General features: G+C 41.2%; 2 protein-coding genes across 5 annotated transcripts in view; one reads left to right on the forward strand and one right to left on the reverse strand.

Moving 5' to 3' along the window:
- Positions 1 to 17,078, forward strand: part of TDRD9 (tudor domain containing 9) — a 104,935-nt gene that overhangs the window by 46,036 nt on the left and 41,821 nt on the right. For all 4 annotated transcript variants that reach the window (XM_081289637.1, XM_081289638.1, XM_081289636.1 and 1 more), the window contains exons 8-13: positions 3,640 to 3,743; positions 10,659 to 10,723; positions 12,990 to 13,044; positions 13,191 to 13,275; positions 14,086 to 14,143; positions 16,540 to 16,644. In XM_081289637.1, the coding sequence (XP_081145763.1) occupies positions 3,640 to 3,743; positions 10,659 to 10,723; positions 12,990 to 13,044; positions 13,191 to 13,275; positions 14,086 to 14,143; positions 16,540 to 16,644 (472 nt within the window). The remainder of the gene's footprint in view (positions 1 to 3,639; positions 3,744 to 10,658; positions 10,724 to 12,989; positions 13,045 to 13,190; positions 13,276 to 14,085; positions 14,144 to 16,539; positions 16,645 to 17,078) is intronic.
- Positions 1,608 to 2,065, reverse strand: LOC308647389 (protein yippee-like 5; the record flags this gene model as incomplete). Its single annotated transcript, XM_081291434.1, has 1 exon — positions 1,608 to 2,065. Exon 1 carries the CDS (start codon positions 1,977 to 1,979, stop codon positions 1,608 to 1,610), a length of 372 nt encoding a protein of 123 aa, XP_081147560.1. The 5' UTR covers positions 1,980 to 2,065.

Below are 17,078 nucleotides of genomic sequence, written 5' to 3' on the forward strand. Positions count from 1 at the left end.
TTAATGAATGAACACACAAGACTTAACTATTTATATTCTTTTTTTTTAAATTTGGTGGTTGGGGTGGCTGCTGGAGATGGAACTCAGAGCCTTTCTCATGCTTAGCATGTAAATGTAATTGTGGAGAAAACTTCCATGATCCTTAGCTCAGATCCAGCAGTAGAGCATCCTGTACCTTGACTTACTGTGTGTCAGTTTTGGACCACCCTAAAGCATACCTTTTATGTATCCTTGATAGGGTTTTTTCCTTATTTTTAGGTATTTAATCCAATTAACCTGGATTCCTAGATGTCTTAGTACCATTTATTTTCCCATTGTCTGCAGCGCTGTTCTCTCATTTGCCACACGTATCCCTCCTTTCTTCTTGGACCCACTAGCCAGCCTGGGTATGTCCTTGTAATGGCAGATGTGTAAGGCTCCTGGACCTGCACTTAGGACAGAAGTACTGTGATTACTGCCTCATTCTGGGGAGAGAATCACAAGGACCACCCACTTGAGTGGAGGGACACAGAGTGCCCTGGAGTGCCCCTTCTCATGCCATCCCCTCATGTACACACCCATGCTCACTGTCGGTATCTTGGTCCAGGAAAACAGTGATGTGGGCCGATGTTTTGTCCAGTCCATACACAGCAGGGGTCCCCATGACCTTTCCAAGTGCTGACTTGGAAAGCATGGCTCTATTTGGTGTCTTACCAAGGTGGTTTTTTTTTCAATACCTTTACTTCACTTATTTATTTTTATGTGGTGCTGAGGATCGAACCCAGGTTTTCCCATGTGCGAGATGAGCGTTCTACCGCTGAGCCACAACCCCAGCCCCTACCAAGGTGTTTAAAAATACTCATGGGGCTCAGCTCCTAGAGTTTAGTGGAGTTACTTGTGAATCACTGACACTCCTTTTCTTTCTTTTTTTTTTTTTTAAACATCCAACTATTACTTTATTTATATTACTATGCTTAAGTTACATGGAAAAAGACAACCAAGCAGTTCTGGCCCATTTCAGAAAAAGGTTACAATCAACACCAGTTATGTGGTGACAAGTAACTAGGAATGGTGACATCTTTGGGTAAAGACTGACAAGGAAGAATGGGCTCTGGTGCTACGTTCATCTCCAGCAAGAATATGGGCCAGCACAAGCCATGCTAACACTGAGCCTTTAGTGCTGGGCACAGATTCAGATCTCTTTTCTGAAGCTAGCAAATCAAGTGAAATAACTGGGTTTAAAAAAAAAGGTTTTAAAATGAAGCCCAAATAAGTTTAAAAACCAGGCTCTTGACTTATTCGCCATTCAAAATTTACATAAAACACACTTTTTTCACTCTAATAGCCCACTGTTTCCTCACCTAGCCCACCATTTAGCTGCGGAGACTCTTCTGCCTCAAGATGTAAACATAGGGAAAAAAATTAACAGCAACTGCATAATATTCTCTCTACACACTGCTGTTGGATGGAAAATACAAAATTAAAAAAAAAGAAAAGAAAAGAAAAGAAAGGTTCCATTTTAGATTCTCACAACCTCTTGTTCCGCAGTTCATGAATCTGACTCTGATGCTAAGGTGTATTTAAGTAGATTTTTGTTTTCAGTGAAGGAGACCTGGGAAAAGATGGATTTATCTCTTTTTCTTCACAGATGGTACGTGCTCCTCAAAGCCCTCACTCTCTTGAACTAGAGCACGTTCCAGGATCACATGGCCTTCCTTATAATGCTGGCTGTCTTCAGTAGCAAACTCATAGATCCATCTCAGTTTGCTATTGCAGTTTTTGCAGCTCACATCTCGAGCCATGTGGCGGCCAATGAGCATGACCCAATCTTGAACTTCACTGTCCTGTAGGTTAACTACCTTGTTAAAAAGAAACGCTCTACCAGTGGCACCTGTGAACCGAGTGGAGATGAGTTCTGAGCGGTTAGTCAGGATCGTGTCACAGTTTGCACAAGAAAACAGATGGGTACCACCAATATGATCAAGAAAAATTCTGCCCATTTTGATAGCTGAAGTTCTAAAAAACCCTGAGTGGCGGTGAGATCAGCGCTGCCAGCGGCTCTTTGCTCTTCAGCTGGGACGAAGCCCCTCAGCCACCCGAGTCTCCAAGTTTTTCCTGACACTCCTTTTCCATGGCTTGTTTATAGGAAGACTTCTAGGTGGGGTTGCATGCCACTATTGGAGTTTGTGGAACATAGCCTTCTCTCTTCTTTTCCTTTCTTTCTTTCTTTCTGTACAGTTGTGTTATAGTAAACGCTGGTTATTGTTGGCTAGAGAATGAAATTCTTATATGTGGAGGTTGTATGTTAGGAATGGATGTACGAGGCATGCTTCCTCAAAGTTATTAGGGAACAGTCAACTTGTCATATTTACATCACTTCAGTTTAGCTATTAGCTGATTTAATTAAGTAAAAATTAGAAAAAATAATTTCCATATGGGCTTAACTTCTGATTACCTGAAGACTTCTTTTGATGTGTTTTTCACAAAATCAAATGCAGTATTTTACATATAGTAGTTGATAAGCAAAAAATTTAATTATAGGGGCTGAGGATGTGGCTCAATCGGTAGCGCACTCACCTGGCATGCGTGCGGCCCCGGGTTCGATCCTCAGCACCACATACAAACAAAGATGTTGTGTCCGCCGAGAACTAAAAAATAAATATTAAAATTCTCTCTCTCTCTCTCTTTAAAAAAATTTAATTATATAAAAAGCCTCCTTCTTTAATTGATTTTATTTTTTAAATACATGACAGTGGAATGCATTACAATTCTTATTAAACATAGAGAACACAATTTTTCATATCTCTGTTTATAAAGTATGTTCACACCAATTCATGACTTCATACATGTACCTTGGATAATGATGTCCATCACATTCCACCATCATTGCTAACCCCCTGCCCCCTCTTTTCCCCTCTCACCCCTCTGCCCTATCTAGAATTTGTCTATTCTTGTTGGAAAAAATTCAGAAAGGCCATAAAATAGACTGTGGGAATTGTGCTGTATCTGTCCTGTGGATATTGTAGACACTTAGATAGCTCGATCTCAATTTCTGGAAAGCTATGCTCACAAATGGTCCTTCCAGCAGTGCTGGGGAGATGGTTGTTGTGTAGCTGGTGCCCATTGTTCTGTAGAGGCTCCTTAAGGGAAGTGTTATAGTATCTGGGCTCAGCGTGGCTTTGTTTTAACACATGGTGAAAGGTAGTCTAGTGAGCTCTGAAGGCTTGGCAGATCACTCCCTTGTCATTTCCTTTAGCACATTGGTAGGAATATGATTGTGCCATTTCCTGGTATGTTTTGCATTTGAGGACCTTGGAATCTTAGGGCTCTTGAAGGCAGGCTTTGGGTCCCTAGACTTTCGATGCATCTTATCCTGTACCTTCAAAATAGATTTCCTGCCAAACGTTTCATCTCTGAATTCTCTTGACTCCATCTCTGCTCCGACAACTGGGTCAGGCGATTGATGAATGTAGGATGTATGTGCCAAGTTGTCCCCCTTGGGCAGTGTGTGCCACAGCAAGTGCTCAAGGGTTGCTGCAGAGGGTGTTGCGTTCACTTGGGTATTTGTTAGAATGACATGAAGGTGAGAATTGCCCACCCATCCCAGCATTTCCCCTGCACCCTGTTTTGGTGTCTGATTTTCTTCTTTTCTCTTTCCAGCTCTCTCCCCATCTCCTGGAGGAACCAGTGATAACGAAGGATGTCTATGATGTTGCCATCTCCCTAATTCAGATGTTTGATGACTTGGACATGAAGGAGAGTGGGTAAGAGCAATGCAGCTGTGCTTCAGTGTGTGCCTTGCGATGCGTGTTGTTCACTTGGAATTCTTAGTGCTTTCACGTCATTAAGATACAGCAGCACAAACTATTGAGTAGTCACTGGATATGTTTTATACTCAGGCTAGTTTGGAAATGTTTTACTTAGAGTTGTCAAAGCCAAGCTGAGTGGTTTTAGGACTGGTAGTTTAATTATTTAATTTAATTTTTTTTTTTTGTACTGGGAATTGGTCCCAGGGATGCTCTACCATTGAGATACAGCCCTTTTTGTGTTTTGGAGAAAGGGTTTCGCAAAGTTGCTGAGGCTGGCCTCAGACTTGTGATCTTCCTGCCTTGGCCTCCCTTGCTGAGTTTATAGGCTTATGACACTGCACCTGGCAGGACTGGTAGTTTTAGAGCTAGGATCTACATACACCCTGCAGGTGGAATAGCTTTTCTAGACACCAAATCACATGGCTCCTAATCCTCCAGTAAGACTCATAAGTGTGCCCAGTAGGAACCCTTGGGAGCCTCTCTTTGCCTTTGCTAGAAATATGTATTCCTGTGGACCAGCAGGCTCCTTTTGTAATCCAAATATTTATGGTTTGGCAGATTCTTTGAAACTTGGGACATTTTTCCTTGAGGACAGTCTGGTTTTAAGTGGTGGCTAGAGCCCATGATTTAAAAAGAGTACTCTGTAATTTTCTTACAGTTTATATTTAGGACTTGTGTGTTGGAATGACGAGCAATGAGAATGTAGATCCCACCTCCCAGCGGCCAGGACTGGATCCTGAGTGGCTTTTCTCCTCTAGGCTTAGAAGGCCTCCTCCCTGTTTTTGTCCTTAGTTGTGAAATCGGACTTTCTTGCACTCTCACTCTTCCTAAATTATACCCCTCAAAGAATCTGCTGCTAAATGTTATCTTTTTTGTTTTGTTTTGTTTTTTGGTTCTAGAGATTGAACTCAGGGATGCCTGACCATTGAACCATATCCCCAGCCTTTTTTATTTTTTAAAATTTATTATCCTCCTGCCTCAGCCTCCCTAATCTCTGGGATTACAGTGCCACTGTGCCCACCTCTTAGTTTTCATTTAGCTAAAAATTTTCTTGTTTCACACTCATTTAAATTTTAAAAAATTGAAGATAAAATGGCTGTATGTATACAGTGTGATGTTTTGAATCATAGACATATGACTTACTCTAATTATTGACTTAACCATTCACTCTCATTCTTGAAATGGAATTTTGTTAGGTGCAAATTGAAGATCCCTTATCTGAAATTTTCATAGGCTTCACTGACAGAGCACCTGTAATTCCAAAACCCAAATCCCAAATGCTCCAGTATCCGAAACTTTCTGATGCTCAAAGTGAAGTTTCAAATTTTGGATCATTTCATATTTCAGTTTTTTGGAGTAAGAATGTTCAAGCTGTACTATGAAATGTATGAATTCTGGGTTGTTATGTATTTCTATTCATACATTTCTTTTTCTTTTTTTAAATTTTATTTTTAGTTATTGATAGACCTTTTATTTTATTTATTTATATGTAGTACTGAGAATTGAACCCAGTGCTTCACACATACCAGGCTACCGCTGAGCCCCAGGCACCCCCCCCATACACTTCCTTTTTCTAATTTTACTTAAATAATATTATTGAGGAATATACAAATACATATAACATGTATATATATATATATATATATATATATATATATATACACACACACACACAAGTACATACATAAAATAAGTACATATAACAAATGTACTCATTATTCAACTAGAGCTCCTTAGGGTTGTCTATCTATAAGATCATGTCAATTCTGAGTAGAGATGGTTTTACTTCTTCCTTTCCAGTTTGGATACTTTTTATTTCCTTTTCTGGCTTAATAGCTCTAGAAAGAACTTCTGGTACAGTGTCAAATAGAAGTGGTGAGAGCAGACATTGGGTCTGTTTCTTGTCCTATTGGAAAGGCATTCTGTCTTTTACTGGTAAGTGCGGTATTAGTGTGGGCTTCTCTGGCTGCCCTTTGTCAGGCTGAAGAAGTGCATTTCTATTCCTAGTTAGTTTAGTATTTTTATTATAAATGAGTGTTAGATTTTGGTCAGTGCATTCCCTGTGTCTGTTGAAATTATGTGATTTTTGGTTTTATTCTGTTGATATAATGAATTACTGATTTTTGGATGATAAACCAATTCTGCATTGCTGGGATAAACCCACCTGGCCATGGTCCTTTTATTATGTTGTCTGACTTGGTTTGATCATGTTTTATTGAGGATTTTTGTTGCTCAGAGACATTGTGCTTTAGTTTTCTTTTCTTGCAGTCTCTTTTATGGTTTTGATATATTAGGGTAATATTGGTCTTATAAAAATGATTGGGGGAAATGTTTCTTCCTCTTCTGTTTTTTGGAGGAGTTTGTGAAGAATTGGAATCAATTCTTTGAATGTTTGGTAGAGTTCAACTGGAAAGCCATTGGTTTCTGAACTTTTCTTTGTATGGGTATCTTTAAAAAATTTAATCTAAATTTTTTGAGATGGGGTCTTACTATTTTCCCCAGGCTGGTCGTAGATTCCTGGGTTCAAGTGATCCTTCTGCCTGAGCTTCCTGAATAGTTGTAATTACAGGTGTATGACACTGTGCCTGCTAGGGGTATTTATTAGATTAGTGACTCATTCTCTTTGTTTGTTATAGCTATGTTCAGATTGTCTGTTTCTTCCTGTGTTTGTTTTAGTAGTTTGTATCTTTTTAGGAATTTTTCTATTTTGTCTAAGCTATCTAATTTGTTGTTGGTGGTGTTCATAGTATTCCTTTTCTGTGAAGTCAGTGGTAGTATCTCTTTTTTTTCTGATTCCAGTAATTTGAGTCTTTTCTTTCCCTTGGTAAAACTCCTGAGAAGTTTGTCAATTATGTTGACCTTTTTAAAGAGCTGCATTTTTTTTCACTTTTCTCTATTGTTTTTCCTTTTGCATTTTATTAATCTCCACTGAAATTGTTATAGTTCCTTTCTGTTTACTTTAGGTTTAGTTTGCTTTTCTTTTTCCAGGGTCTTGAGGTGGACATTAGGTTATTGATTTGGGGGTCTTAATATAGGCATTTACAGCTGTAAATTTTCCTTTAAGTTCTGCTTTAGTTGGGTCTCATAGATCTTGGTGTGTTATATCTTAATTTTTTTTCATTTGAAAGTATTTTCTTTGTTTCCCTTTGATATTTTCCTTGGCTTGTTGCCTCTTTGAGAGTATGTTATTCCGTTTGCACACGTTGATGAGTTGTCCTATTTTTCCCCTTTTATTGATTTCAAATTTTGGTCCATTGTGGCTGAAGAACATATTTTGCATTCTTTCTTTCTTTTTAAGTTTTTTTTTGAAATTTATTTCATGGCCTAGAATACAGTCTATCCTGGAGAACATTATATGTGTACTTGAGAAGAATTCATATTCTGCTGTGCTTGGGTGGTCTGTTCTATAGGTGGCCATGTCGGCCATGGTGTTTTTCAAGTCTTCTGTTTCCTTAATCTTCTGCCTAGTTGTTCCAGTGATGATTGAAAAAAAGGTATTGAAGTTCTCACTATTATTGCATTGCCTGTTTCTCCAGTCATTTCTGTCAGTTAATGCTTTGTGTATTTCTGTCAGTTAATGCTTTGTGTATTTTAGTGCTGCGTTAGGTGCATGTATGTTTACGGTTGTTTTAATCTTTCTGACTCATGGACCCATTTATCATAAAATGGTAAGTCTTCATCTCCTGTAACACTTTTTTTAATTTTAGGTCTATTTTGTTTATATCAGTGTAGCCATTTTTCTTTTCTATGGTTACTGTTTCCTTGGCAGATCTTTTCTGTCCTTTCACTTTCAATCTCTTTGTGTCTTAATATAAAGTATATCTCCTTTACACAACATATCCTAAGTGGGATTACATTATATAGTCTAACAGTCTCTGTCTTTTGGCTGGACTGTTAATCCATTTACATTTAATATCATTATCAACATGATTGAATTTATGTGACCATTGGCTTTTTGTTTTCTGTATGTCTCATATCTTTTTTGTTCTTCTGTTCCTCTTTACTGCTTTCTTTTGTATTCAATAAATATTTTTTAGCTTTTTCCCCTCACTTTTTTTAGGCTTTGCTTTAGGGTTTGCAACATGTACTTTAAGTTATTAAGTGCTTCAGATTTATACTAGTTTAACACTAGTAATATATAGAAACATTACTGCTATAGAACTCTATTTTCTTTCTTGCTTTTTTTCATGATTATTTTTATATATTTTACATGTTACAAACCCACAAAAACATAGTTGTGTAATCATTACCTTAGTGTTCATTATCATTTCCTCAGGCCTTGATAGCTTTTTTAATATATATATATATATATATATATATATATATATATATATATATATATTTAGTTGTAGATGGACCTCCAATACCTTTGTTTTATTTATTTATTTTTATGTGTTGCTGAGGATCAAACCCAGTGCCTCCCACACACTAGGCAAGCACTGTACCGCTGGAGCTTATTCCCCAGCCCCCATGATAGCTTTGCTCCCACTTACTTCCCTTGTGCTGTTATGGCAAATATATTACATGTTACATTTTTATATGTTATAGGCCCAGCAGTGTGTGTGTATGATTGCTTTTAAAATCATCTAAGGGAAAAAAGAGCCAAACTAGATTTTATAGTGCCTTTTATAATTACACAGTTGTCTTTATCAGTGCTCTGTGTTCATTCACATGGGTTTCCTTTAGTATTTCTAGTAACATGGGTCTGCTGGAAAAAAGTCCTCATTTTTTTGTTCACCTGGGAAAGTCTGCATTTGCCTTTATTATTGAAGAAGAGCTTTCTGAATATAGACGTCATAGTTGACAGTGTCTTCTTTGAGCACTTTGCGTGTGCCATCCTGCTGTTTTTTGGCCTCCATTGGTTTACTGAGAGAGCAGCTGTTAATGTTATTGGGATTTCCTTTGTATGTAGTGTGCCACTTTTTTCCTGCTGCTTTTAAGTTACTCCCTTATCTTTGGCTTTCATCATCCATGACATTTGCCATTTCCTGTAGGGCTGGTGTAGTATCTGAGCCTTTAGTGGACTTTTTATCATTCTTCAAAGCCAGCCACTGTGGGACACATCAATTTTATGTGCCCATTGATCACTAAATTGGTCTCCTTGGCTGGCGGCCATACCACACAGAAGACTGTGGGATTGAAAAGAGTACCCATAGGTCTGTGAGTAGATGTGCGACAGGAACTTTAGGTGCAGGGAAGGGAACTCAGCTGAAATCTGTGTCTGTTTCCACAAGGGTAAATCATCATCCCTTCAAGATGAAATCATGGGCTGGGCTGGTTTACCTACAAGTGGCACCATATTTGGGACTTAGCATTTGGCCCCTTCTGCAGGTTAGTGGCCAGCAGTGGCAGTAGCCAGATCAGCCTTTGAAGGTGCATGTAATTGACTCTATACCTAAGCCATCATTCCTGCTGCCCTGGGCACTTTGCATTGAACAGCTCTTGAGGGACTGGAGGAGGAGACCACAGACATCCACATGGCCTCTGGTTCATCTGCCAATTAAAAGTCTCCTTCATGGGCTGGGGTTGTGGCTCCGTGGTAGAGCACTTGCCTCGCATGTGTGAGGCACTGGGTTCAATTATCAGCAACATATATACATAAATGAATAAAAAAAGACCTATTAACAACTAAAAAAAATTAAAAATAAATAAGTCTCCTTCACTATTGCTGCCCTATGGCTGTATTTCCTTGGTACCTGCTCCAAGAGACTCAAATGCCTCTTTATAGATTCTTTATCATAATTATTGTTGTCTTGTCATTTCCAAGTCCTAGACCAACTGGCCAACCAGTTAGCTTCCACCTCTTTATGGGATAGACCCAACCTAATGGCCAAGTCTGCTTCCACCTGGGGTGGACTACCAGATGCATGGATTGCCCTCCTTCTTGGGGAGAGTTTCCTTCCTCGTTATCTCTGAATGGGGTTATGATGCAGCAGGTGTCCAGTCCTGGCTGTTACTAGCATCTCCTTCAGGCCTATGCACGAACCAGGCCTATTTTTTTTTTTTTTTAATATCATAGTGTCTGGGCAATGGGTGTTGCTCAGAGAGGTGGCTGAGTAGCAGGAGCAGGCACCATTGGAGCACTGAGCCACCTTTGTTCCCATCACTGGTCCACCTCTCTTGTGCCCTTCCTCCTTCTAGTTGCTATTTCCAGGCTTTCCCAAGACTGACTTCATATAGTTCCCTTGCTACAGCCTCAGGGAGGCTCCCTTATCATCCCTTTGCACAGACACTCCACACACAAACCTCCCCAGCTTTTTCCCTTGTGTGCGCATTTCTTTCCTTCATTGTACTAAGGCTACACTGAAGGGGCTTTGTTCACTTGCCTCTTGTCTGTCTCTCTGGCTAGGGTACAAGCTCCAGAGCAGGGTGGGGACACTTGTCTGCCTCGTTACTGTAGTATCCTAACTGCATAGAGGAGGGTCTGGCACAAATGGAGGACTCGCAGGTTTGTGGAGGAAAGGAAGTTCTAATTTCACGCACAAATGTACCCACTACAATGAGAAGATAAGGGGATGATTTGAGATTTTAGTCTTTAGAAATGCTTTTTTTTTTTTTTAAAGAAGAAATGCTTTCCAATAATAATTTGGTCTCTAATAATAGTTTTCTTGTAGTTACTTTAAATGTTTTGTGTTTGGGGGTTCTGGATTATAGTAATTAAATTTTCTGAAAACTTGCAGATCATGCTTCTTATAGGTGAGCATAATGGGAGTGAAGAGTCCTGGGTTCCAGGGGCCCAGGGTGTTGTCTTTGTGGCCTGTGTTTTCTTATGTGAAGTAAAGAGCATTGCATAAACTCTGTGAGTGCTTTAAGGGTCAAGGCTGGTAGTGTCAGAGTTCTTGATTCATTACATAACTCTCATTTTCACAGGAACAAGACCTGGTCGGGGGCCCAATTTGTGTCAGAGCGGAGCAGCGTGTTGGTGTTTTTGCCAGGTGTGAATGTCATGGTTTTGTGACCTGAAATTATCATACTCTGGATAGCACACATTATGAAAAATGATATTTTTCATTCTTTTTAGCCACCAAGAATATAAACAAATATCACTTTCAATTTAATTTCTTAACGAGAATGAAGAATTTAACTATTTGAAGGAAGTCTTGCCACCTTCAAGATTTTTAGTAAGATATTTAGCTTTGTTTAACTTGTATTCATTTATATGGCTGTAAATGTGAGGTAATTGTCATCAGTCTGCATTAAAACTTTTCAGTAACAGTAACATGTAACATCATAAGAATCATCAGCATAGTCTTTGAGTTCCTTTGTCAGTGTTTGGGAAGATAGGCTCTTAGTTATACCTTTTTGAATACATTAATTTGTATTGTACTTTTTCAAAATGATTTTTAAATTATTTTAATCAAGTAGTATAGTTTGAGAAAACATAACAATTCAAAAATTTTCTGTTGTCGAACGGTAATAGAGCATGTGAATGCTTTAGTGATGGAGAACAAAAAGCTTTGCAATGAGAAAAAATTTGTTTAACTCTGGAATGTAACATGTGAGTTTCAGATCTTTGTCACATTTTGCTTAGGGTATGGATTTATTTTATATTCAAGAAACAACCCATTAACTGACAATGGAGTAGAGTTCCATTTGCTAAGTATCTATCAGTACTAGGTATATAATATTATATTAAGGGAAAAGATCACCAAAGCAGAGCCATATTGAAACTAACTTCATACTGCAAATGAGATAAATGCTTTTTAACTGCTGAACATTGCCTGAACAAAATATTTATAAAGTGTTTCTTTAATTCAGTTTTGGTGTCTGATATCTGCTTACATAAATTGAAGTTTGACCTGTGTTTATGTATCCCATTAAATGTTCTGTCGAGAGCCGCTCTTCATTAGTGTTCTAGGGCTGCTGTTACAGCGCCACTGCTTGGATGCCATAAAACAGTGACTTCTTCCTCACTGTTCTGAGGCCTGACATTCAAAACCAAAGTGCCTGCAGAGCTTTGCTTCCTGTCAGGCTCTGGATAGCCTCCTTCCCAGCAGCCCTGGCCTCCTGTAGTGGCCATCAGTCATCCCTTGACTTGTGTCTGCATCGCTCTCATCTCTGCTGCTGTCATATGGTATTCTCTGTGTGGGCCTGAGACTCTTCCCTGCTTAGGAGGGCACCAGCCCTGTTGGATTATGAGCAGGAACCTCATCTCAACTGATTACATCTGCAGGGACTATTTCCAAATAAGGTCACATTTTGGGGCTGAGACTTCATATATTTTAGAGGGGAATACAGTTCAGCCGGTATCTGACTCAAATTCAAGACAAGGCAAAAGCACATGCAACTGTTATAGATCAATAAACATTTTTAAAAAACCTAATGAAAAAGGTTTAGTGTATCTTTATGACCAAGTCTCTCTCCCTCTCTCTCTCTCTCTCTCTCTTTTTTGTTTGTTTTTTATTACTGGGGGTTGAACCCAGAGATGCTTTGCCACTGAGCTACATCCCCATCTCTTTTTATTTTTTGAGACAGGGGCTTAGTAAGTTGCTTAGGGCCTCACTAAGTTGCTGAGGCTGGCCTCAAACTTGTAATCCTTCTGTCTCAGCCTCCTGAGTTGCTGGGATTATAGGCATGTGCCACCTTGCCCAACATTACCATGTCTTTAATATGTGTGCGCACGCACACATACACACATTTAACACACACACACACACACACACTTTATTTTGTGGTGCTATGTGGTGCTGAGGATCAGACCTCAGGACCTCATGCATACTAGGTGAGCACTGTACCACTGACCTGTATCCTAGCCCCAGAATGTGTGTGTGTGTGTGTATAATTTTTTTTTTTTTTGGCAGAGCTGGGGATTGAACCCAGGGATTTCCACATTGCTAGGCAAGTGTTTTTACCTCTGAGCTATATCCCAGCCCTCAAAATATTATTTTTTTGATTGGAAATATCTTGCATGCTCATTGTAGGACATTTGGGAAATCTGAGTGAAGAAATATAATATTGCTCATGTAGTCAGTGCTTATAGGTAGTCACCTCTGTTGAAAGAAAACATTGGAAGACTTTTCCCCATAATTTCGAGTTACTATTTTTTAATGTACTTGTGCATTTTTATTTGTCATCTGATATATTTAGGTAATAAAGATAAAAAGGCTTTCTTTGAAAAAGATGTCATTTAAAAGACTGGATTTATAGCAATAAGTACAAATCTGTTTTTTTCCCCTCCTTCCCCTGCCCCCTGCTTCCCAGGTCTGGGTGAAATAAACTATATGCATGAACTTCTCACAAACATGGTTCACAAAAGGTGAGTTTAAGTTGACACAGCTTTCGTTTTACTTTCAGACCATTGTGTTGTTTATGCTTTGCATATTTTTGATTATCTGAGTGAACAAGTGTTTTTGTATGTCATGTGTATCATGTGATATTCTACTTTAGGAATTTGTTTCTTAGGTTACAGGTCTATCCACTCCATTCCAGTGTGACTTTAGAAGAACAGAACAATGTGTTCTTAAGTCCAGTCCCTGGGTACAGAAAGGTAGGAAGGCGGGGAAGACGTCTTAGGTTCTTGGCACCTCAGGCACCCTTTTGTGGAGACTTTCCAGGAAGGACGCTGGCACTGCCTGCCCTTTCTAGGCACATCTCCTGGACAAATGCTTGCTGATAACCCAGCTATGTCCCTTGGTGTTGTCTTTTATTTTGTAAATCAGTTTGCTAAAAGCTAAAAATTTTATTTCATTAACTCGGGGCATTATTGCTAATGGGTTTTGATGACTTTTAATTTTTCTTGGGCATCTCTCTAGGTTTGGGACTGTGCTGATGTCTTTGGCACTACTCTGGTGACTTGGTTAGATGCCTTAGTTGAAGTCCTCCTTGAGACATTGTTTAGTCTGGGTCATGTATGAGTGTTGTGATTGCCTTACCATGACCTTTCAGACCCTGAGCTGGTGGCCCTACTCCCTGATTTCCATGGGACTATTTGGAATCTCTGGAGGCAACCTAGACCTTGGATGGTAGTTCAAGGCTCATGGTTATAGCTCTTCCTCTGGATTTGACCTGGTTGTACTTTTGCTCCTGATAATTTCAGGAGCCCTGGAAAACTTCAGAAGCAGGGTTAGGAGCAGTAACTTGCCCTGTGTACTTGCCTTATGCTTTTAAGCCTCTGTGTGTCTGGTTTTCCACATATTAGGGGCTTCTTGATCAGTTGTGATCTGCATAAAATAGGAAAATGGCTAAAGTTAAAATTTTAGTTCAGTATTTAAGGAGCTTTGAAATTTTCAAGATGGAGATTTATTTGCTTATTTTTTATTTTATTTCAAGCTCTACTTCTCTCTTTGGTGCTCAACAGGTTATTTTGTCTACCAACATTGCAGAGAGCTCTGTCACCGTCCCGGATGTCAAATATGGTAAGGTCCATCTCGCTCAACTCCACATAAACTATGGCTTCCTTTGGCCTCTTTGTCTCCTCAGGACACACCTCCCCCCACACAAGCTAATCACTTCCTTGAGGCTTCAGAGAAGTAGGGTCATGTGGGTTCCCCATCCTTTCAATTCCCCAGTCCTCCTTATGGTGTGCCACATCACTTGGAGCAGAAGTGTCCTCAGGGTGTGGGGGCTTGTGGGAGCAGAGTGTTGTGGGTGCCCTGGTGGAATTCTGTGACTGGAGGGAGGCAGGCGTGAGGGAGGAGCCCACGTAGTCTCTGGTCCTGAAGGTGTCTTGAAGGATGCCGCACACTCCTCCATCTGGCCTTCTGCCTGTGTGCCCTTAATAGCAGATTCTTCCCTCATGAGTGTCCTAGGTGGATTGGTTGTGGTTGAATGCCCGATGTGTGTGGCTTTAGGAGTACAGCAGTGAGTAGGACACAGTCCCTGTCTTCACAGTGCCTACATTCTGGTGGGAAAGAGACAATTAGCAGGTAAAAAATAACAATTTCAGGTAGAGATGAAAGTGATAGATAAAGGTAAATCAGGAGAGGGTTATGGTTGCTGGGAAGAAAGATCTTTTAGCAATGCAGACATCTTCAGTGACTTTGACAAGGGTGGTTTTGGTGGAGGCAGAAGTGCTTACAGTGGGCTCTTGAGAAGGAACAGAGGAGGTGCATCACAAAGCAGCATGTGTGTGTGAGTGTGAGTTTCTGGGGATTGAACCCAGGTGTGCTCAGCCACAGAGCTATATCCCCAGCCCTTTTATTTTTTATTTTGAGACAGTCTTAGTAAGTTGTTGAGGCTGGCCTTGAACTTGCAATCCTCTTGCCTCAGCCTCCCAAGTCACTGGGATTACAATGTGTGCCACCATGCTGGCCAGATAGCACTGCTGAGGCGTTTTGCTGTAAAGGGAAGGTTAGAAATCGGCAGTACTGGGAGTGGAGGATGAGAGCCTATTTTCCTGGACAAGCACTTCCAGTGCGTTTGCTGGGTGAGGGGAGAGGAGCAGGAGCGGGTAATGTGGACATGTGAGGAACCATTCATAGTCTCAGAGAGAAGGCTGAGTGTGGAGACTGAGGCTGCCTGGGGGCAGAGATGGCCTGGCCTGGAAGCTCTAGGAGGTCCTTGCAGCACCTTTGCCTGTGTGATGAGCTAGGAGGAGGACCCTCTGTGGGGAAAGGACAAAAAGCCTGGGAGGCTCGAGCAGATGAGGTGGCCATCCGCTGGCAAGGGAAGTGCTTTTCCCTCCCCAAGGCTTAGGGGGCTGGGTGGGGGTAGAGAGTTGCTATGCTCCTGGGCCATGCTTTCATCAGACACTAGAACAGAGCAAGGTGGTGCCCAGCTGCCGCCTGGACTTGCTGTTGGTGGCCAGCAGGGAGTAAGGCCCAAGAGGTCAGGTAAGGGACAGTGACAGGGCATAGATGGGCAGCTTAAGGCCCCAGTGGGTGAAGGCTGGCTGAAGTAGGGTCCCAGAGCAGGGGAGAGGGAGGACAGGAGTTCAGTCTCAGAGAGGGGTTCTTGAAGCTATGGTGAAGGAGGAGGTGCTGCTGGCACCATGTGGGTGGAAGGGGCACTGCAAGGAGGAAGCTGCTGACTGGGTGGAAGGCCAGGGTGTGGGGGACAGGGCTTGAGCCCTGAGAGGGTTAATGCAGCTGGTGCCTTTCTTAAGGGTATTGAAATCTCCAAAACTCATGTCGGGACTGGGGTTGTGAGAGGACCAGGGAGCCAGGGGCAGGGTGGGGTGCTTCATGGCTCCATCCCTGAGGCTGTAGCAGTAAGAGGTTGGGCTTAGCATGCGAGGATGGGAGAAAGGTGGCCAACCACCATTAAGGGAGGGCCTGTGTGTGTCTCCAGAGAGGGCTTTGTCACCTGTGCTCCACAAATGAGTACCTGAAGCACAGACAAACCAGGGGCTCTGTCACCTGTGCTCCACAGATGAGGACTTGAAGCACAGACAAACCAGGCAACTTGCCCTAACCATCCACAGATCCCCCGCACCCCTACCCCGCCACACACTCACACACACAGATAGACTCAGGATTTGAATCCTGGCAGTCCAGAGCATCAGCCACTCTTGTTGAGTCCTCCTGCAGCTGTGCCCTTTTGGGTAACCTTCATCTTTTGGGTACATCCAGGTAGGCCTTTCTCATGGTACATAGGGTCTCACAGGTTATTCTCTGTGCCCAGAGGCTCTCAGTCCTCAGCAAGAAAGAGTCCTCTGTCTTCTGTCCTGACTGTAGTGCATGGTCAGCATGTTCCCAGGTTCCTGTGAGCACACAAACTCCAGGGGCTTTGACTGAACCATTGTGCACTGTGATTCACTAGGTAGCAGTCTTGTATTCACATGGGGTTTACATTCCTTTTTTTCAAATGACAGTTATAGATTTTTGTCTGACTAGAACTCTGGTTTGTGATGAAGATACGAATTATCAGAGTCTGCGATTGAGTTGGGCCTCTAAGACCAGTTGCAACCAGAGAAAAGGTAAGGCAATTTGGGTGTACGCTGAGGACTTCGTGGTGACAGGGTGTCTTTGAAAACATTACTTTTGCATTTTACTTCCTTTATTGGGATAGTTTTAAGTCTGCTTATCCGCATTGCATGATGTCAGTTCTTAACTCCACATTTCTCTTCTTGCTGTGTGGTGGGGGCATCTTTATGCCTAAGGGATCTTATTTCAATACTGTTGTTTTTCATAGTAAAATTTAAACATTTTGGTTGAACAGTCATAGAAGCCAGGTGGATCACTTCACTTATTTTGACAAGCCTTCCTCGAATCTTGATGCTCCTAAGGTGCTTTTCCTAAATGGGTTCCACAGGGGCTCGGGGTTTGCCGCACATCTGCAAGTATCCCTGATAGAGGTAATGGTGTCACTCTTAAGTGCAGGATGTGTTGGCCACAATGGAAGTACATTCAC

Source organism: Spermophilus citellus, assembly GCF_964194105.1.
Source record: "Spermophilus citellus genome assembly, chromosome: 4".
Taxonomy (NCBI): domain Eukaryota; kingdom Metazoa; phylum Chordata; class Mammalia; order Rodentia; family Sciuridae; genus Spermophilus; species Spermophilus citellus.